This window comes from Pongo pygmaeus, chromosome 4 (assembly GCF_028885625.2).
Source record: "Pongo pygmaeus isolate AG05252 chromosome 4, NHGRI_mPonPyg2-v2.0_pri, whole genome shotgun sequence".
Taxonomy (NCBI): Eukaryota; Metazoa; Chordata; class Mammalia; order Primates; family Hominidae; genus Pongo; species Pongo pygmaeus.
This window is the reverse complement of record NC_072377.2, coordinates 107,161,143-107,184,561: the sequence shown is the minus strand read 5'-3', so window position 1 is coordinate 107,184,561 and position 23,419 is coordinate 107,161,143. Positions and strand designations below refer to the sequence as shown.

The window sequence follows — 23,419 nt, the reverse complement described above, 5'->3', positions numbered from 1 at the left end:
AAAAAGCAGGATATAGAAACTAATTTATGAGTAGCTCCTAGATTTATAAAATTACTCAAGATTCATTTGGTGATCTTTGCATTTAAGTGCTTGAGAGTTTTATCAAATATACAAAAGCTGTGTTGAGGTTCTCATTTCAATTCTTCTTTCTTCCATGATACTTTATATATTTCATACAACATTATATCTAGGCTCGAAAGTGCTTTAGTGGGCTTTTTCTTAATATAACTAAAAATAAAATTGGATAACGTCAGAATTAATTAATTAATTAATTAATTTTTTTTTGAGACAAAGTCTCGCTCTGTCGCCCAGGCTGGAGTGCAGTGGTGCGATCTCAGCTCACTGCAACCTCCGCCTTCCGGGTTCAAGCAATTCTCCTGCCTCAGCCTCCCAAGTAGCTGGGACTACAGGCATGCACCACCACACCCAGCTAATTTTTCTTTTCGTATTTTTAGTAGAGATGGGGTTTCATCGTGTTAGCCAGGATGGTCTTGATCTGCTGACCTCATGATCTGCCTGCTTCGGCCTCCCAAAGTGCTGGGATTACAGGCGTGAGCTACCACGCCCAGCCTAAATTGTTCTTTTTTTATGCCTAGAACAGCATTTCTGTATTGTCTCCTCAAACTCATGAAATGTAGAGTTCAAATTGTACTAGAGTTGACTGGTAAATCAAATAGATTATAAATGCTAACCCTCCTGGAATCTTCTGTATTTATCCCTCTGAACATCCACTTTTATATGCCCTTATTCAATGCTTTCCTGATCAAAAGTTTTGGGACAGTTCATTATAATGTTCCTAAAGTAGATTTCCCCAGACAACAAATGTACTCTAACCTAACATTTCACATTGCTTTACAATTTTTTTAAATGCTAATATATTAAGTCTTATTTATTATAAATCTAATGAATATCTGCTCACTGGCTAAGATGAATGGGAACCATTCAAGTTTAAAATGTATAAATAAACTTACATTCTTAAGACACAATTACAGAGTTTCTCTGTTAGGTAAAACCTTAAAATCATGAAGACAATTTTTAAAACAGATCTGAGGTATTTTGTTAGGTTGAATGTCTAAAAAAACTATAGTCACATCTTTGAAGTCTTAAAAACAGGAGAGAAATCTTAAAAACGGGAGAATGATCTGGAATAAATAATTTTATAAATATAAAGCTATACATCAAATGAGCTAAATCAAGCTTCTGTAAAGTGATAATAGTGCATCATACTATGCACTGAAGATTAGATATACAGAAGTACCTGTCCTCAAAGTACTTTGAGTCTAACAGGGAACACAGTAATAATAAAATAAATTGTGATACATGGAATAGAAGTACAGTTGGCCCTCCATATCCACGGGTTTTACATCCATGGATTCAACTAATCATGATATTTGGGAGGAAAAAAAGCATCTGTACTGAACATATACAGACTATATTTCTTATCATTATTCCCTAAAAGATACAGTATAACAACTATTTACACAGCATTTATATTGTATTAGATATAAGTAATTTAGAGATGATTTAAAACATATGGGTAGATGCAGCTTACATGTAAATATCACACAATTTAATAAAAAGAACTTCAGCATCTGCAGATTTTGGTATCCATAGGGAGTCCTAGAACCAATCCCCCATGGATATTGAGGGACAACTGTATATACAGCAACGTAAAGACACAGTAATGAGGAAGAAGTATTCCAATCTGTGATGGGAAAAAGAGCAAGGAAAATGGAAAGACTGAATGATGTGAAATCTGGGGAGGGTTTGGAAGAATGAAAAATAATTCACAAGGTATCCCAAAATAAGGTCATTTCAGAAAGGTAAAAGAGTACACACAATAGCAAAGACGCATAGTATGACAATAAATATGTGGAAATAAAAATTTTGATGTTACTAAAACAGAGGGTAGAAAGAATGGGAGAGAGGTATGGATGTAGATATAGATGAGACATAAAAGCTTTTACATGTAAGAAGCCTGGCTTTGATTTGCTAGTGGTGTTCACACCGTGTTCAGAAGAACTCTAGAAAAAGGGGACAAAGGTAGTAGAGGCTGAGTCAATAGTGCTTTCTAGTTTAAGTGAGCCAGAGACGCTCTGCTTTCATGTTTTACTTATAGGACTTCTAGATAAAACTTCAGATGAAGAAAAGTTTGAGCTGGTAAGAGAAGCCTGCCTGAAAATCTAGTTTTTCAGGGGCAGGAGGTAGCAAAGGTGCTCTGCATTGAAGGTTTTAAATGAGTTAACAGTAGAGTTTGCATTTCAGATATGTGTAACTCCACTGTGAAAGATATTGTTATTATAAAAAAGGGCTTAAAGAGTCATCTAATCAATATTTTTGGTTTGTTTTTACTATTTTTACAAAATACAACAGGTTTTTCTCCTAAAACTAAATTCTCTTTCCAATTAGGAATATATGAAAAACAAACACATACTGTAGGTCTGTATTTTAAATCAGTATTCACAGTAAAGCAATCTCTACTTAAAAAATTAAACGATGAGTAAGAAAAATATTGGTCTAATGTAACTATAGCAAAATGAGCATAATAAATATATATCATTTCTAAGATCCAGTATGGATAGAACATGATATCAGAAAGAGAACAAGTTTTAGACACACACACAAACACATAGATACTTTAGGTAGCCTACCTTCTAGCCACTCTGTTTTCAGACTTCTGAAGTTAATAAATATGAGTATCTTCAGTTCAACCAGAACTCACATTGGTAACATAAGCTTAATGAATCTATTTAAGTAATCCTTCTTCTTTTGTACCTTTAAAATTATTTCCTTCCACTTATCTTCAATTATTTGTTGTGTATTTCTACATACAAGAAAGCTTTTGGATTTATGGCCCAGATTACTGTTTCTCTTTGCCACTTTTGTTACCTAACACTGAGTTACACTATGCGTATCACTGAAAGAAACTAAAATAGCCATCATTAAACAACATAAAGGTTTGACCCATAACTGTATCTATTGATTCATCATAGATTCAACAACATCAGTCATGAAACAAAATATACTTTTTCAGTTCAAAAATTTTCAAACAAAAAAAGACTAACAGTGATTAGTAAAAAGCCTATACTGTATTGGCCTTCTCTCGCCAAAGAAAAAACAAACAACTTACAGAATCATCTTCCTCCTCATCATCTTCATCTGCATGGTGGAAGAAATGTCGATAATTTCCAGGATTTATTTCTGTATCTTCTGGTCCAACGAAGAATCTGGGGGCTTCACTCATTTTTATTTTATTTGATGTAGATATAATTGAAATGATTTATATTAAAACTGCCTCTAAGTAAATAGCATCAGAGGAAAGCATTCTCTATATATTAGTTGACACACGGGTCTGTGACAGCTTGTTTCTGCTTATACAATCACTTGATATTATGATGACTGTTGGCAAATACTCTTTTGTTCTTAGATATCATTGCTTCATTGTTGATATCAAAGTTGTTGCAATTCAAAATACAAAGACAGTGAGGTTACTGCTTTCTTTAGTTGATACAGCAATCTTCTTACCTAAAAATGCAATGAAAAAACTAATTTTGGAGAGTGCACTCCAAAAACATTCATGTAAAAAATAATTTTTAATGACACTTGTAAAATCAGCCCAATAACTTGATGTATATTGTCAAAATGCAAATACATTTTCTCCCATAAGAAAATTACTTATAATAAAAGCAAAAAAATTAAGAAACTAAAACTGATTTTCAGTAATATACATCTTAGCAATTTGACAAACATACGAATTAACAAAAAGACTACACATTAAATTCCTCATCCCAATATTTAAACTAATTAAGAGAAAATTACTCAAATTATAACAAAATTATATTAAAGCTAAATCTCTTAGCACATAGTTATGAAATATCTGAATGAAATGGAAAAGAACGGACAAATGGAATGCAGCTTTAAAAACCACTGACAAATATTAATTTGAAATTACATTAAGTTAATTTGTAAAAGTTGTCTGTAAACAGTTTTTTTAGGGAACATAACAATTCCATATTCTGGTCTCATACATAAATGGACAAAAAAAGATTAGAGTCAGAACAAGATTTCATTTAACAGCAGCTCTTAAACATGTAGAAGTCAAAAACTCTTTAACAAACCTAATAAAATCTATGGATCTCCTCCTCAGAAAAAAAAAGTACATGTACACTAAATTCTGCAAGCAATTTTATGTGAATCACTGACATTCAAACTCTTCCACATAACCAGGCGTCCATGAGTATCAGTTAAAGAACTATCATAGCTGGACTCATTGGCTCACATCTGTAATCCCAGCTACTTCGGAGGCTAAGGTGGGAGGATGGCTTGAGCCAAATAGTTTGAGGCTGCAGGGAGCTATGACTGTGCCTCTACACTCCAGCTTGAATAACAGAGAAACACTCTGTCTCAAATAAATAAATAAGAACTATAAGAGCAGTATCATCTCAAAATATTCCTTCCCATAGTTGTTTACATGTACTTGCTTCCTGGTCATATTAAAATTAATTATATACCAAGATGAAACTACATAACAAATGCTTCATTTGATTACTGGTAGTACGATAAATTACTTGATGCAAATATTCTTAAAAGTCAAACAATATGCTAGGTAGAATTAAAAGCATAACTCCAAAAGTTCTATTCCTAAAGATCTAATTCCAGTATAACTGGTGACTCCCCAGTAGACAGTAAAATCAATTTGCCCAGTCAGCCTTCACTTTAATCATCTTTAAAATACAGTGTTACATTTAAAATAATTTGTAATTTAAAAATAAAAGCAGAAATAATTTACTTTATAAATCAATGCCTTTTGTTCTATTCCTCTGTACTGTTTAACATGTAAAAATGTTTATTGAAAAAAAAGAAAAAAAACAACAGAAAGTTTCCAGTGGCTGTAAAACTTCATGTTGGTGGATAAGTTGATCTCAGTTCTGTTTCCTATCAAATGGCAAATATCTCTTGGTTTCTTTTAATTTTTTTACTCTTTCCATCTAAAAACAGCTCAAATATTTTGATAATGGAAGGGGAATGCTCTGGAGTCAGGTACATCTGTTTTAATCTGTCAGTGCTTAACTAGTGACTTATGCTAGTTGCTATTAGTCTATAAAAAAGGGAGTATAGTAACACCCTGTAACCCTGTTAAGACTAAGTGAGATAGCATAAGTGCTTGGTGTATATTAAAGTGCTTGGTGTATATTAAACACTCAATAAACCATAGTTTCCATAAACACTCCTGTAAACCAAACTCCCTACTGACTCTAACATGTAAATCTAAAAGAATGAATTGTTCATTATTTGTTGAAATGAATATATTTATCCAACAAACACTATTTACTTATTATAGAAGGCATAGTATTAGGTGCTGGTTATATAAAGTCAAAGTAAACATGGCTCTTTTCCTTAAGGAGCTTTTACTCTAGGAGGAAGATAGCGAAATAAATTGACATTTTCTGTTTTAGTGTGATAAACACACCAATAAAAAAGATAATAGAAACACGTAATAATGTAATAAATGTCTCACTATCCATTTCAGAATGGCAATGATAGGAAATGCCAGGTCCAGTATGTCAATGCAATATATAGGTATGTACTTATATGCATGTATACATGAATATGAGTGTGTATACACACATTTTATGGCATTATTTTAAAACTATATTGTACTTCCTTCTAGTTAAAGTGTTCTAACAAAGTGAAAACAATACTGTTGTAGAGGTAAAGCTGAAAATCAATTTTTTTTAGCTTTTTAGTTTTAGAGTATTCATTGGAAAAAGTCAACTACATACAAATAAAATTTAAAGAATCAGTTAATAAGTCCATGACACAATGACAGAACTAATGGTTGTAGCTCTGCAGACCTATTGGGCTGTGTTTCCTACTATTCTATGATGGTTAACATGGAGTGTCAACTTGATTGGATTGAAGGATGCAAAGTATTGATCCTGGGTGTATCTGTGAGGGTGCTGCCAAAGGAGATAAACATTTGGGTCAGTGTTCTGGGAAAGGCAGACCCACCCTTAATCTGGGTGGGCACCATCTTATCAGCTGCCAGCTCAGCTAGAATATACTACAGACAGAAAAAAACAAAAACAAAAACGTGAAAAGGCTAGATAGACTAGCTTAGCCTCCCAGCCTGCATCTTCCTCCTGTGCTGGATGCTTCCTGCTCTTAAACATCAGACTCCAAGTTCTTCAGCTTTGGGACTCGGATTGGCTTCCATGCTCCTCAGCTTGCAGATGGCCTGTTGTGGGACCTTGTGATCAATCGTGTGACTTAATACTACTTAATAAACTCCCATTTGTAGCTATATCTATCCTATTAGTTCTGTCCCTCTAGAGAACCCTGACTAATACATAGTCTTTTCAATATAATTCTCCTACATTTTTGGAATACTTTACAAAATATGTGTGTAAGTAGAAATCAACTTTTGGGGAAAAAAAAGTATGTATCCAGTAGATTTTTTACCCCAAGGGTATGAATTAATGACTGGTCTGTCCCCTTTTGTTAACTTACTCAAGTTCTGTTTAAGTCTGTAATGCTGTATGAAGTATATAGATACATGTCCCTCATTTAATTATGACCTTAGGTCTGAAACATGTCTCATTCATTCATTTGGTGAGGGACTAGGTAAATCAACAAATAAATACATGTTAGAAAGACCTCTTTAATAAGGTGACATTTAAATATAAATTTAATTTAAATGAGAAACCAACCATGGGGTTATATGGTGTGAACATTCCAGGTAAGAAACATCAAGTATAAAGCCTCTAAAGCAGAAGTATGCTTGGCATATTTCCCATGTCCTTGAAAGAGTAAGGTGGCTGGAGCAGAGCAGGCAAGCAAAGGAAAAATGGTAGAAAATCATGTCAGATAAGTGGCCAAGATGCACACAAAGGACTGAGAAGCCATAGTAAGAATTTTCAATTTGTTAAATGTGATTGCGCTGCATTTAGGGAAGCTGAGGCAGGCGGATCACTTGAGGCCAGGAGTTCAAGACCAGTCTGGCCAACATGGTGAAACCCCATCTCTGCTAAAATATAAAAATTAGCCTGGCATGGTGGCATGCACCTGTAATCCCAGCTACTCAGGAGGCTGGGGCAGGAGAATCACTTGAACCCTGGAGGTGGAAGTTGCAGTAAGCTGGGATTGCACCACTGCACTCCAACCTGGGCAACAGAGTGAGACTCTGTCTCAAACAAGAAAATAGAAGGAGATGAAATACAGACAAGTTATAGTTATACAGACAGTTATTTTGAAGAGTTTATAAAAGATGGACAGAGGAATTGGAACTCTAAAGGACATAAAGTGAAGGAAGACTTTCTTTTTTTTTTCTGTTATTCCACTTTAGTATATGAGAGATACTTAGAGATGTCATTAAAAAAAAAAAAAAAAAAAAACTGAACAGGCTAGTGGTTAAGAGCATGGATTCAGGGGTTAAAATACCTGGGTTTAAATCCTGACTGACTTCAATTAGCTGATCTTGAGCAAGTGAGTTAACTTCTTATGGCCTCAATTTCCTCATCTGTAAATTGTACACAGCTCATAGGTCATTTTAATGATTTTATATACAAGATAATATACTAAGAGTGCTTGTATCCCAACGTCTAGGCTATACTCCACACCACTTAAATCAAAATGATTGAGAGTAGAGTTCGGGTAATTTTAAGGCTTCCCAGGTAATTCCAATGTGTAGCCAAGTTTGAGAACCAGTTTTTGAAAACAAGTACTATAGGAAATTTCCTATAATAAAAAGAAGATAAAACTGATGAAGCAGAATTTTTGTCTTCCTGGTGGTTGGCACATCTCAAGTATCCAATAAGATACTCCTCTACAAAACTTCCCTTAACAATTTACAAGACCTCTTCTCTGAATCATTCGTTTTGACATTTGGTCACATACAACCTTATTATTTAACAGCTTGGGTTATGTATATCCCTCCAAAACATAAATCTCAAGGGAATGAACATTTATTAGGCACTGTTACCTAGTAAGTACCTTACTTGTAAATTCAGAGCCTCCCAACCTGTTGTCTCACCATAAATGAATTGTAAGTATGCCAAGAAATTAATTGCCTCAGCCTTTAAGGCAGCTGTTATACCCTGGCCAGTTGCTTCCAGTAGCACTCACTTCAGTTTCCCCAGGATACTGTACAAATACTACCATTTTCTAGGTATGCCTTAATATGAAAAAAGTTGGGAAGAAATTACTTACTACTTTGTGATTTAACAATCTCACAGCCATCCTGGAATTAGGAATATATTCTTCATTTTACAAATGTTTTATGTATGTAGATATGTGTCCATTTTGTCATTATAAATTAAGACTTGAGGCTCAGAAAGTTCAAGTAATTTGATCATCATCACACAGCCAATAAGGGTTGCAAATGGAAGTCAAACCCAGGTCTGTTTAAACCAAAGGCCATTATACTAAAAAGCAAAAATAAGGACTCCACAGTCCTTATGACAGCATGGCAAATATAAATTCTCAGAAAACTAAAAATATAAAATAAATTCAAATACATTTCTGTCACCTAAGTAGGATATATGTCGTAGTACAAGAGGAGATTTTTTTTTTTTTGAGACGGAGTCTCGCTCTGTCCCCAGGCTGGAGTGCAGTGGCACGATCTCGGCTCACTACAAGCTCTGCCTCCTGGGTTCACACCATTCTCCTGCCTCAGCCTCCCAAGTAGCTGGGACTACAGGCACCCGCCACCACACCCGGCTAATTTTTTGTATTTTTAGTAGAGACGGGGTTTCACCGTGTTAGCCAGGATAGTCTCGATCTCCTGACCTCGTGATCCTCCCACCTCGGCCTCCCAAAGTGCTGGGATTACAGGCGTGAGCCACCGCACCCGGCCAAGATGAGATTTTATGAGCATCATAAGAGATGCAGGACATTCAAAATGGTTTGTGTTATTTCACTTAAAACCCTGATAACTGAACCAAGTACAGTTTATACATATAGCACTTCCATATTATTCAGCATTTTGATCAATGTTCAGTCATTAATTTCAACATATGCTAACTGTCTGGGCGTAAAGATACATATACTATTCAAATATTAGTGTTGAACCTTACTTTATTTTTAGAATTCCTTCTACAGCAGTGGTCCCAAAATGGACTGGTTACATCAGAATTATCTGGTAGACTTGTAAAAACAGAAGTTACTGGGCTTATCACAGATTAGGAATTCCTAAACAGTAATTCTTAACTAGAAAAACTGTATTTTTACAAATGGATGAGCAGCCAGGTTTGGGAATCTATCTGGACAAAAGACAAATATCCCTTAAACCTGATTTCTAAATCTGAAATGAGTGTTATGCTACTAAAAATGTCCACACTCAATGCAGTAGTTCTCAAACATTAGCATGCAACAGAATCACCTGTAGGGCTTGTTAATACTAAACTCAAAACTCTGGGGGTGGGGCCCAATATTTTGCCTTTCCAAAAGTTCCAAGGTGATGCTGATGTTGCTCGTCGTCTTGGAATCACACTATGAGAACAATTGCTCTAGACTCAAAACTGGGTTTGAAAACTTTTTCTGCAAGTTGCTCAGCTGTGTCCTTAGTCAAGTTATTGAACCTCTCTAGTCATTATCTGTAAAATGGGATTATGAAACTCATATATTGTTTTGACAATTACAATACAGATGCCACAGCAAATAGCCACATATTAAGCACTCAGTAAATGTTAGATGTTTAATATTTTGTTAAATGTTGTTATGACAGTTTTCTAGCAAATTTAATTGGCAAGGAACAAATATAAATAACTCAATTTAGAATGTATCTACTTACCTCTTGTCTAATGAAGCTACAGAAACTCCCCTTTGCCACTGCTGTTGTTGGAGACCTCTTTACACCTTTTCTAGTCTTACCACACTGCTTGAGACTATCATGAACACTACTGCCTGAGATAATCATCTCTTCCATACCTTTACTGGTCACGGCCAGAGCTACCTGATCCTCAAAATAACACCCTGGATCATCCATCAGTCCCACCTAGTATTCAGACCTCCCTTACCTGAACTTAATATTTCCAAGCCATCATTGTAGCCCTTTTCATGGGTTCCCTCAGGAGTCCAACTATAAATTAGTAAATCTCTGCTCTCAAAATCAGAGGAAATGGGAGCTCCTGCTCCTACTGCTCAGCCTGAACACAAACACATAACCAGTTTTCCTGAAATTCCAAAAGCATTTTCCAATGGAAACACTGTTATAAATGGTATCTCCTTTCCACTAATAGTACATCCATGTAATAGAGAATAAATAGGCTTCTGCAGGCTGGCAAAGGCAACTTGGCTTATTTATAAGATTACACAAAAAAAGCCTATTCCAAGTTCCACACAACCTTCTTGTTGATTTCTTTTTCCTTCTTCAAACGTTCATTTAATATCTTTTTGCTGAACCTGCATTTCCTTCTGCCTGGAATTCACTGCTCTCCTTGAAAGTTCCTATCCCCCATTCAAAAACCAACTGGAAGGTCTTCAGTGAAGGTTTTCCTGAGAACTATCACACCTCTGTTAGACCCCAAATACACATAAAAACCCTCTCCCATCTTCTATGTTCTGCAGCATTTTGGATCTATCTTTTCACTTATCTGTTTCCATCAGGGTTGGGTTTTTTCCTCCCCAACTTTTTATTAGGAAAAATTTCAGATATTCAGAAAAGTTGAAAGAACAGTTTGTTAATCATCTATATGCCCACCATTATATTCACAATTGCCAACATTTTGCCATATTTGCTATTTATACACACAGACACATACACACACATACACTTGCTGTACCATTTGAAAGTACTAGATATCAACACACTTCAACTCTAAGTACTTTAGTATGCATCTGCTAAAAATAAGAACATCTTCCTACATAACCACAATTCCTTTCCACATGAGAAAATTAATAGTCCATAACATTGTCTATATTGTGGTTGCATGGGAGCTTTTAAAGAACGAGGACCTCTATATATTCCCACTACTTAACTTGGTTCATAGCACTTATTTGGGTAATCAACAGATGTTCTACCAATTGTTCAGTTTAATACTCTCACAACAACTACTCTGAAAGTCATATGAATTTAAAATTTAAAACAGCAACCTTTGATTTTAAAATTTTCTGCAAGTCAGTTTAGTCATTTGCTTTAAATAAACCTGTGCTGCAGTAGGTACAGTATTCTGGGTTCTGCACTACTTAATTCTGCATCACCATGCTCCATAAAGACAGAGGTCATGTCTAACTTTTGTCAGACATATAAGTAGGTACACCAAAATTTTTTAAATGAATGAATACTTTCAGACACTGAAAATGTTAGTGAAGAAATTGAAATCGAGGAAGAACAGGACGGGACAATAGAATACAGATTTTGAAGGCAGACAGATCTGGTTTTTAACACAGATTCAAACGTTTACTTATAACAAACGTTTAATAGAGCAAGTTGCTTGACTGCTCAAAGCCTCAATTTCTAACTCTGTAAAATGGTGATAATAATGTAACATACGTACCTGGAATTGTTGAGAGGAATAAATGACAAAATATGTAAAGCACTCGGCACACATAAGACTCAGTTAATGGCAACTATCATTATTATTTTATCTGAGACAAAAAAAAATTATCTATTTCATTAAAGAATTCCCAATAGCAAAACAAAATCCTGTCCCAGTGTAGAGCGAGGATTTTACGTGCTAAGGTCAGCTATGCTTCCAACTTCCACAGTTAAGCCTTCCAGCAAGACAACTACTACCCAAAGGACTCCAAGAGTCGCAATCTCCCAGGAAGTGGTCGAGAACCTCGTGAATGAGATCCAGGGATCATCACCCTGGCCCCTTCTCCTTCAAGGCACGGAAGGCTGCAACGCCCTCCAAATGATGAGGTGCGGCAGTGACCTGCAGCCTCAGTCCCTACTATGAAAAGCTGCAACACATGAGGCTTTTGTTCTTTTAAAGTGGGTGTGGGGTTGACAGAGAGAGGGATAAAGACTAAGGAAGAAAATTTTTGAAAAAGCCACCTCTACCCACAGCAGTCCCATAACTCGAGGCTAATCACTTCGGTGGAGCCAAGCACAACGTGGGGTAGAAGCTCGGCGGTTCCCTTTTAGCTGAGCTTCAATTTCTGGCGTCTCGAACCCAAGAAATGAAAAAGGGAAACCATGGGGGAGCAGGAGGAGAAATCAAGGCGCGAAAGGACCCTCAAAGCTGTACTGTCACGCCACGCCCAGGCTGTCATTCTCTACAGCACATGCCCCTCGGTGGAGCACGTGTTTAGGGTCTGCAGAACACAGGAGACAAAGCAGAAGCCCAGCAGCCGCCTCAACCCTGGTATGATCAGGTTCCGCATCTCCGGTTCTCCTCCGGTTTTGGGGCCCTCACCTGCCACGAATGCGGTCGTCACGCGAGCAGTTGTGAGATGGTCAAGCCCATTCAGGTCTAGGTTACCCCCTTTCATCCCGGAGGCAGGGGTGAGGTGTTTGTCAAGAGACTTCAGTTGTAGGCGTGGACGTAGGCTACTTCCTTCAGTAACAGCTATACGGCCACATAAGGGAACCTCAGACTACTACACCTCAGGAATCTCCGTCACGCCTCTTCCCCGCCCTCCTCGGGTCTCACGCCGAAACCTCACCGGGCGGAACGATTTCCGGCAAGAGCCAAACGATCCGTCCTAACCTTTCTGACCGTGGTTCCAAGGCTTCCCAAAGGAGTGGCCTCTAAAGAACCCGGGTAGTTCCGCTTCCGGCAGCGCGAGATAAATCACGAGAGGAAGCTTAAATCTGTCGTTTGAATTTAGGACCACCTCGGTGAGTGGTCGTTCTGGTGTGCTGTGTCATACCTACTGTTTTTTAAAGTGAGGTGTAACCCGACAGTAATTTCAAAACCATTCGCCTCGACCGGCCTAAGGAAGGGTTTAATTGAGTCTGTGGGGAGATTTTGCGCAGGCGCCTTTGAGATAGGAGGGCCTTGGGCGTTGCGATGTCCTGCGCTAGCTGAGCAGAAAGGGCGAGTGCTGTTTCGGGCCTGGGGAGGTGCCTACTGGGTGTAATTGAGTTTTACGAAATGACCATTTTCCTGCTGATTCTGAGTGTGGTTGGACCTTGCCCTTGAGATTCCGTTAACGAGTCGCCCAAAGCTTAGGAAATACTCCCTCACAGCGTTTGAGACTCTAAGCACATATGACCGGCGTTGAAGAATTCTTCCCATTACTTTGATCAGTCATTTAATCAGAAATTTTGCCCCAAATTTCAATACGTGGCGGGGAGAAACGTGAGGTCAAGAGGGAGTCCTGTCACGTAGTTTTAAAAGAAAAATGTCCACTTTATCACAGTGTAGGTTTTTCTTAAATGGGCATTTCTGAACCAAAGTAGATACTTTTTAAAGTGGAAATGCATTTATCCCATGTGGCTTCATTTGGATGCATATGGCGATGAAGGCATTTTTTTGTTAAATGAATTTGTACTCTGAAGTGAACCAGATTACAGAGAAGTGTATTTAAATTTACAAGTCCTTGATGTTGCATAAAATTGTGCGTGTCCATTTTTTGGAGCTTAGAATAATTCAAATGTCAGAATTCCGATCCAAGTTAACGTGTTGATTGAAAATTGCAGATTTTAAAATGGAACTAGCGGGTATTATAACCTTTTAGGGGCTTAAATTGGTAGCTTTGTTTTTAACCCTTGGTGAAACAGTTAAGTCCTAATCTTGACATAATACCTAACTGCCTTACTTTATTGAACACAAAATTATCAAAGGAATTAAGCAATGAGTTGATTTTATTTGCTGTTATGGAGGGGACAAAGTGTATAAAGCTTAATCAAATGTGACCCTGACATTCCTCTTGCAAAACTACAAGTTGTAATCAATCACTTTCATTTTTTCTTATTCCTACATGTTTAAGTACATAAGTAATGATTTTAAGAGAAATTCTTGAAAATATGAGCATATCCAAAGAAGTCCCAGGACAGTCTTTCTTTATGTAGTTGAAACCACTTAATCCCCCTTGTAAATGATACCTTTACTTAGCAATCTGTGTATAAGAAGATATTTATATTTGTCTCGAATATTACAGTTTCAAGCTATTTTCTCGTATTAACTACTTTTCAAATACGTTGTTTCTAGGGACCAAGTAGTGTATATATGGGCTTTGAAAAAAAGAAAACCAAACTTTCTTTTATGTTACTTTTGTGTATGAACACCAATTATTAGCAGTAAAACTTTTAACTACTTCAAAGGCTATGCTTTTTGGGAACTGAGTTTTCCTTCTTAGGCATTTTCTATTTCTCCTTGTCATCTGTCTCTACCTCCAGAACCAGCAGTTTGTGAACTGCATTAGACTGTTAATATCGTTATAAAAGGATACAACTCCTGAGTCCTCTGATTTTCTTCTTAGCAGTAAAGCTTTATAAACATTGCTATAAGGTATTAATACCATTAATGAAAGAGATTTTAAAATATTTTTTCATGTAGATGAAGATTTTGGGAAAAGAAAGGGTTCTCTGTTACTTTAAACAGCCTGATATGGATGATAATACTTAGATATGATAATAATTATACATTACCATATACAAAGGACTTTTAAGTCCATTATCTTCATCCTCGTAATTGCAAAAAAGGAATAGATATTATGTCCTTTTCCAAACATAGATATTAAGGCTTAAGTCTATACCTTCTTAGACACAGTTTACTTATAGTGCCATGTATGTGAAAGTGAACTGTAATGTTTTCAAAAGTGAAATAATTTACCTCTGGAATATTTGCTATAATTTTTAATTCTCCTTTCAGGAAATGCAAGTAATTCTTTATTCATTCACAAAATAGTTGAGTGTCCACTGTGTTCTGAACATTATGTTAAACAATGTAAACATAAAAAATTAATAAGCTCTTTCCATTCCTCATTTATAATCTAAATTATTGATTACAAAAATCACTTTATAATTTGTGTAACAGAGAGCTGAACCAAGTATTATAAAAGCTAAGGATAACAAGTAATTGACTTATTGGTATAGCAGGGGGGAAAAGCGTGAAATTTGAAGTAAGAGACACCAAGTTACAAGTGTCAGCGCATGTACTCACTTTATTACCTTGAGTAAATTGGACAATCTTTGAACCTCCATTTTCCTACCTGTAAAATGGATATAAAACTAATACCTACTTCATGAAGTATTGTGAGGATTATCATAGTAAAATACTGCGTAACTATTTGCAGCTGTAGTCGTGAGTCACTTAGCAATGGAATAAATTCTGAGAAATGCTTTGTTAGGCAGTTTCAGCATTGCACGAATACAGACTCTACCTACATGAACCTAGATGGTATGTGTGTGTGTGTGTGTGTATATATATATATATTTTTTGTTCATATAGAAAACCAAATGTCCCTGCACATTATTGGGTATCATTTATTTCTCCTACTTGATCTGCAGTGCTAATATCAAATGACCTATATCAGGTTCTATATATGCTCTGATATCATCTTACGGGACCAATAGACAGTCCATCCTTGACCAAAACATTCTTATGCAGTACAATTGCATTGGCAATTGTTTTTAAAATTTTTAATTTTTTAAAATTATTTCCTCTTCCTATACTTTTGGCTTTTCCAGATGTCATATAAACAGAAATATAAAATATATAGCCATTTGTGTCTGCCTTATTTCACTTAGCATAATGATTTTGAGATTTATTCATATTGTTAGTTCTATTTATAGTTTGTTCCTTATCAATCTTTAGTAGTATTCCAGTATGTACATCTACTATAATTTGTTTATCCATTCACCAGTTGATGAACATTTGTTTTCAGGTTTTGGCTGTTATGAATAAAACTTCTAGAAACATACACTTACAGGTTTTTAGGTGTACATATTTTCTTTTGGGTTGGTATCTAAGATTGGTATTGCTGGACCATATGGTAAATTGTTGTTTAACTTTATAAGAAATTGCCAAACTGTTTTCCAACGTGTTTACATCATTTTCTGTTATCACCAGTAAGAGCATCCTTAGTAGTACCTAGTATTGTTAGGTTTTGTTTTATTTTTGTTGTTGTTAGTGTGTAGTCATATCTTATTGTGGTTTTAATTTGCATTTTTTCATTGTCTATTGATGTTGAGCATTTTTTCATGTGTTTATTTGCTAATCATATCTCTTTGGTGAAGTGTCTGTATTTCCAGGTTTTAAATTGGGTTTTTTGCTTTCTTGTTAAGCTTCGAGAGTTCTTTATAAATTCTAGATGAAAGTTATTTATCATATATATGTATTGCAGATATTTTATCCCAGTGTTATTTCTCTTTTTTTTTTAGCAGTTCTTTAAAGAATAAAAAATTTAATTTTTTCTTTATGCATAGGTGCTTTTTCTTTGCTGTCTAGGAAGCCATTACTCAACCTAAGCTCACAAAGATTTTTGTTGTTGTCTTCTATAAGTTGTATAGTTTTAAGTTGTACAGTTAGATCTGTGACCCATCATGAACTAATTTTTACATATCATTTGAGGTATGAATTTGAGGTTCATCTTTTTTCAAAGGATGTTTAATTGTTACAGCATTTGTTGAAAAGATTATCCTTTCTTCATTGAATTACCTTGGCACCTTTGTTGAAAATCAGTTTACCATAACTGAGTGGCTATTTCTGGCACTATTCTGTTCGATAGATTTAAGGCTGTCATTTTGCCATTATAACACAGTCTTGATTACCATAGTAGTATAGAAAGTCCTGAAACCAAATAATGTGAAATTCTTCAACTATATTCATTTCTCAAAGTTGTTGTAATTATTCTGAGTGCTTTAGCTTTCCATATCAATTTTAGAATCAGGCTGTCAGTTTCTGCAAAAGAGCCTGAGGGTTCCTGATTGGTACTGCATTGAATCTATAGATCAATTTGGAGAAAATTGGCATTTTGTCTCACTTTTTCTCAGAGGTAGAGGGGGAGTTACTCCAGCTTTCTGCGTTCTAGTCAGAAGCCTATATGGGAATGTTTAGTGGTATTTCAGAAAGAAATAATTTTCTTCCATGATTATATTCACTATAATATCTTTATTGGAAGAGATCACAGGACGAATCCCTCTATTTGTGAATTGGATGTCATCCCCTGCTGCCATCTCAGGACATTATACCATAATTTTTTTCTCCTCTGTTTTCAGTGGTCTTTCTAGAAGCCCTTCCATTAGCATTAAACTTTTTGGGTTACTCCCTTGTTGAAAGCAAAACAATCTTGTTTAAAAAAAATTGTTTTAATTGTAGTAAATCACACATAACACGAAATTTACCATCTTAACCATTTTAAGTGTACAGTTCAGTGGCTTTAAGTACATTCACATTGTTTTACAACTATTACCACCATCCATCTCAAGAGCTCTTTTCATTTTGTATAACTGAAACTCTTGACCAGTTAAACAATAACTCTTCCATTCTCTCCTCCTCACCCCCTGTTCTATGCAACCATCATTATTCTTTCTGTCTGTATGTATTTGACTACTCTGACTACCTCATATAGGTGGAATCATACAGTATTTGTTTGTGATTGGTTCATTTCACTTAGCTTAATGTCCTCAAGATTCAACCATGTGATAACATGTGTCAGAATCTCCTTCCCTTTAAAGATGTGTGAATATATACGCTATATTTTGTTTATCCATTCAGCCCTTGATGGACACTTGAGTTGCTTCCATCATTTGGCTGTTGTGGGTGATGCGGCTATGAACATAGCTGTCAAAACTTTTAACCCCACTAGAATGTAAACTCAATGAAGGTCAAGAGAATCTACATCTTGTTTATTATCCTGTCTCCAATGTTGTAACTGGCACATAGCAGTTACTCAGTAACATTTTTTAGATCAATGAATGAACCTTATATCTGTCTCTGGCAACTATCTTGTAGCTCCTTGCCTTTATAGCTAAGCTCATGTTTCTAAATCCACTTTCTGACTTTCCATTCATTCCTTGTGTCATTTCAGTCTGGTTGCCAACCGCCCTGCTATACTGTAACTATACTGTATACTGTTGCCAAAACCACTAGCTACATTATGGTTCTTATATCACTTAGCCTCTCTGTGTACTTCTAAGAACTCTGTATTTCCCAGACTTCTGTTACCAGAACCTCTTCTGGCTTTTTTCCTGTTTCTCTGGCTATTCTCATGTCCCTAAAGATTTATAATATATTTGGGAGAGGGACATATAAACTAATATATTCAATACAGTGTTTCAGATTTTATGATAAAGATTGATACATATTACTGTGAATGTACCAAGGAGGGTGTGCACAATTCTCCCTGAAATTGGAGATGTGGTCAGAAAGGATTCATGGATGAATGAACTCATTAATGTGAACGTTGAAGGATAAGGATATGTCCACTGCACTTCCTACTCTGTACACTTTCCATTTGATCCTTCTTCCATTGCCTTAATTTCACCTACTTTTTACATGCCGAGTTCATCCATGAAGAATAGAATCTGCTTAATATTGTCATCTTTCTCCCTAAGCCAGAGCTTCAGACAGAGGTGGTCCCAGATTCTTCTTTGTGTTTACTCCACACATCTAGTCAGTCACAGTTCTTATATAATGTATCTATCCATTTATACTGACACTGCTTTGGCTCAGAATTTCCTCATTTCTTGCTTTAATTATACAGTAGTTTCCTAGCTGACTGGTACAGGTATTCCTGTCTCTACCCCAATCTCTATTCCATATTGATGCACAATACACTTTATAGAATAGAAATCTAATCTTGTAACTCCAACTCATTCTTAAAATTTTAAGTTATTCCAGGTTGGAGTGGTTAGAAGACACTCTGTAGGAAATGACACCTAGCCAGAGTTTTGAAAGATGATGAGGGGCTGGAGAAATAGCAATAAAGTTCATTCCAGGCAAAAGTATCAATGAAAAGGTGTGAGCACACTGCATGGGATGGTTGAAGGACTGTGGTTATTTTTTGAATTGAGAATGCCAAGAGAAAAAGATGGAGAGATTGATAAAAACCGTATCTTATAAAGCCTGTATACTGGCAGAGGTATTTAGATATCATTAGTGCCATGGTCTTAATGGTTGTATTCTCCCAAAATTCCTATGTTGAAATCCTAACCACCAAGGTGATGGTATTAAGAGGTTGGACCTTGGGGCTGGGTGTGGTGACTCACACCTGTAATCCCAGCACTTTGGAAAGCTAAGGTGGGTGGATCACTTGAGGTCAGGAGTTCGAGACCAGCCTGTTCAACATAGTGAAATCTCATCTCTACTAAAAATATAAAAATTAGCTGGGCATGGTGGCCTGCACCCATAGTCCCAGCTACTCGGGTGGCTGAGGAACAAAATTTGCTCGAGCCTGGGAGGCAGAGGTTGCAGTAAGCTGAGATCATGCCACTGCACTCCAGCCTGCGCAACAGAGCGCAACTCTGTCTCAAAAAAAAGAAAAAAAAGAGGTGGAACTTTGGGGAGGTGACTTGATCATGGGTCAGAGCTCTCATTAATGGGATTAGTGCCTGTATTTTAAAGAGTCTGAGAGAAACCCCTTCCCCCTGCCCTCATGTGAAGTTACAGTGAGAAGACAGCTGCCTATAAGAAAGTGAACCCTCAGTAGACACTATATTTGCTGGCATCTTGATCTTGTACTTCCTAGCCTTCAGAACTGTGAGAAAGAAATTTCTGTTTATAAGCCATCCAGTTTATGGTATATTTGTTATAGCCGCCCAAGTGGACTAAAACAATCAGGAATGGCAAAAGGTATATTTCGAGTTAAGTGAATATTTTGATAAGATTTGTGTTTTAGTGTGACCTCTGTGACTGCAGTGAGGACAGGGACTATAATAGAGACAGAGGAGGCAAGGTCAGATAGAAGGTGAGTGTGAGCTAAGGCAGTGGCAATGGAATAAAGTTCAAGGTTCTACCTCATCCACAATCAGTGCTTTTCCTCCTTTTCCAGGTGAATCTGGGTCTCTACACATCTGTTTTGATAGTACTCTTTGCATATGTCTGTTACAACACCACTGTAAACTATATAAATGCTGATTTATTCCTCTTTTCCTCTCATTTATACCATAAGCTCTGTGAGGACAGGGATTTCATTTTATTTAACTTTGTATTAGTATCATCTAGTATATATAAGGGTTTAAGAGCTCAGTAACTGAATGAGCAAATTCAAGGTTATATGGATGAACAGGCAAAAAACTATGAAAAAGGGTAAAACATGGAAGTTCTACAGTAGGCACAAAGAAGATTAGGAGAGGTCAAGATCACTTTAGATTCAGAGATCATGGAACGTTTGCTTCATTGAGGTGCTAGAGCTTGATTTTGAAAGATGGGTAAGGCTTAATCAGGTAGAAGGATATACCATTTAGGGGAAAATGATGTAAACCAAGGTATAGAGAATGGTTGGGGATATGGCCATGGGTATACAAAGGAAAGTAGTGAGAGAAGAAGCTGTATTATGTCCTGCCAGGTTGTAGAGGGTAGGCTAAATAGTCTAGACCTTAGCCACTAAGTGGAAGATGATGCCCACAGGCAGTCTCATGGTGTCCACCCTGTCAAGTAAATCATTTGGAAGATAAAAATATGCTAGGGATAGTCTAAATTAAAGTTTCAAGGTGACTGTGTCAGACAAATAACTACACCTTTAAGTCTTAGTTCTGTTGTTGAGCCAAGACAACTCACCCATATAAAAATGAAAATAATACACTTGTGAAAGCATTTGTGAAATATGAAAATCTGTAGGAAATAGATGGTTTTTATGTCTTCTCCCAATGATGTTTATGTCCCTCTCCCTAACATAGATATATGTTAGTCTTCTCCCACTACTTTGATGAGAAAAAAACAAACCAAAAACCTTAAAGAGCTCAGTCTCCAAGGATTTTTGTAGTGCTTTCCTTTTCTCCTTGTCCCTTTGTACTATAGGTTTACTCTGAGGAGAGCAAATTTCTCTATTTCGATCTACTTCAATTATTCAAAAGTTAAAGATTTCAAAGCAGAGAAGTTAATTTCGTAAATAGACCTTTTCTGAGAAGTTTTTGTATATTTATTATAAATAGGAAAACCAACAGTGTCCTAATGGCACGTTAACTTAATATACTGAAGACTTCATCTTACATTAGATAGAATAATTTTCTGGTCTCTCCAGGAAGTAAATGGGTAGGGGGAGGAAGACAAGAGATGGTAGGAACTTGGAACCAAGAGGTTTTTAAATATAAAAGCAAAATACGGAAGCTACTGTGGATTTTGCAGACTCACATTTTTTTTCCAATGGCTGGTTTGTTTTCTACCAGTTCTAGTTACCCACATCCCACTGTGTTTTGGGGCCTGTACTTCCTCTAAGGTGTGAGAGTTTGGTCGTTTCCTTCTGAGGGCTTTTACAGGCCTGAAAAAGCTCCTCCCCTTTTCTTTTTAAGGTCCTTCAGGAGTTTTTGCAACCTTTACTGGTCTCTAAAAGGTAGGAAATACACAATTTTTATCTTCCTTTTATAAACCTCATCTTCCTACAGATACCATGCTCCCAACTGGCTAGGATGGGATATTTCTAGATTTTCCTTTAGATTGCTTAGATGATTTGTGACATTGATAGTTCCAAAAACTATTAAGGGAAAACTATAACAGGAGGTTATATATAGTATATTATTAATTTTACAGTATGTATAGTCTATATATCGATTTCATTTAAACTGAGAAGGGACAGGTTTCTGTCCCTTAGACTTGAAAGAATGCGTTATCACTGTAGTATAGAGATGAAAATAGAGGGCACAAGGAAAAAATGATTTTGGTTTCTTTTTTTTTTTAAGAGTCGAGGATGATTAATGCAGAGCTAGAATGATAGGCAGGCAAATGGATGGGTAGACAAACGGGTTCTATACTCCCAACTTGAAACGACACAAGGCTTCATGAATTGAAAATTGATTAGGAAGTAAAAGTTTGCCATGGAGTCCTGGCAGAAGAGAGAGTATAGTGAGGATGACGTGGAAAGTAAAGGCATCAAGAGGTCTTATGTGGCAGATTGGAGGGCAGTAGGGTGCCACTAGTGTTTCACCACAGATGGTTTGAAAAGCACTGACCTAGAGTGACATGAAACTTGGTACCAATAGAAGTGGCTACAGGATCAGAACAGAGTATACACATGGTAAAACTTCTTGATGCCTTTACTGTTTCCATTTAGTGGCTATTATGACTATAAAATATCTATGAACATTTTTGTACACATATTTTGATAGTCATAGACTCATTTCACTGGAATATAAAATTAGAATTGCCAAACCTTTAGGGTAAATTTGTGCTCAGCTTTAGAAGAAGCTCAGTTTTCCAAGGTGGTTGCAACATTTTATCCTCCCACAATGTATGAGAGTTTTGGTTGCTGCCTGTCTTCACCAACACTTGGTGTTGTCTTTGGTTTTTAATTTTAGCCTGTTCAGTAGTGTGTAATTCTAAGTCATCGTGGTTTTATTTGCATTGCCCTGTGGAATAATGATGTTGAGCACATTTTCACTTGCTTATTGACCATTGGATATTCTCTTTTATGAAATGCTGTATAAAAAATTTCCCCCCTTTTTTTGAATTGGGTTTTTGTACTTTTTGATTTTTAGAAGTTCCTTGCATACACTGGGTCTGAGTCCTTTGTTAGATATATGTATTAAAGATGTCTTCTCCCAATGCATGTCCTATGTTTTCACTTTCTTAATGGTGTCTTTCATGAGTACACATTTTTATTTTGATAAAGCCCTATTGTTAATTTTTTTTCTTTCAAGGATAGTGTTTTTTTTGTGTCTTATTTAAGAAATCTTTGCTTAGCCTAAGATTTGAAAGATCTTTTCCTATGTTTTCTTCCAGAATCATTGTCATTTATCTTTCACATTTAAGTTTATGATTTATCTGGAATTAATTTTTGTGTGAGATGTGAGGTAGGTGGTTAAGGTTCATTTTTTCCCCTAATACAGTTATCTAATTGTCCAGCATTATTTATTGAAAAGACCACCTCTTTCCTCATTGTATTGATATCTTCATTGTAAACGTATTGACTTTACATGTGTGGATGTAATTCTGGACTCCTTGTTCAATTACAGTGATGTATTTGTCCTTATGCCAACTGGCTTGTCTTATTTACTTTATTTGTATAAAAAGTCTTAAATCTCATCCATTCATCTTTGAGATGATTTAGAAACTGTGATAGGCTACATTTGTTTGGTTTGGGATACAGCCATCTATTAGAAGATGAAGAAAATCATGTATTTAATAATCAATTGGAAGTAAATTAAACTTAGAACAAACTGATTGTCTTATAATACTTTATAGAGATAATTACCCTGTTTTTTAGGTTATGATGGGACTGTGTTAACATTTCAGAACCTTTGCTTTTAAATTGACATACACTTTGTGTTAACCTAAGGTAAGAAATGTACTGTTACTCTCTCTGGAAGTTAAAAATAGATCAGAAAGACGGTTTTACATTTGCAAAGAGCTGTATCATAGGGGAAGTGAAT

At 36.1% G+C, this 23,419-nt stretch overlaps 2 protein-coding genes across 27 annotated transcripts in view; one reads left to right on the top strand and one right to left on the bottom strand.

The window, feature by feature from the left end:
• The window catches only part of PPIP5K2 (diphosphoinositol pentakisphosphate kinase 2), an 81,221-nt gene extending 68,560 nt beyond the window's left edge, over positions 1-12,661 (bottom strand). For 19 of the 22 annotated variants that reach the window (XM_063665092.1, XM_063665098.1, XM_054489054.2 and 16 more), the window contains exon 1: positions 3,131-3,525. In XM_063665092.1, the coding sequence (XP_063521162.1) occupies positions 3,131-3,244 (114 nt within the window). In that variant the 5' untranslated portion in view covers positions 3,245-3,525. Of the gene's footprint in view, positions 1-3,130; positions 3,526-12,359 lie in introns of those variants that run through there. The other 3 variants (XM_063665097.1, XM_063665105.1, XM_063665106.1) reach the window with 3 other exon arrangements.
• The window catches only part of GIN1 (gypsy retrotransposon integrase 1), a 32,993-nt gene continuing 21,857 nt past the window's right edge, over positions 12,284-23,419 (top strand). Inside the window, exons 1-3 of one of the 5 annotated variants that reach the window (XM_063665109.1) lie at positions 21,221-21,384; positions 22,770-22,840; positions 23,254-23,325. The gene's annotated coding sequence lies outside the window, so the exon portion shown is untranslated. Of the gene's footprint in view, positions 12,309-12,653; positions 12,785-21,220; positions 21,385-22,769; positions 22,841-23,253; positions 23,326-23,419 lie in introns of those variants that run through there. The other 4 variants (XM_063665107.1, XM_063665110.1, XM_054489061.2 and 1 more) reach the window with 4 other exon arrangements.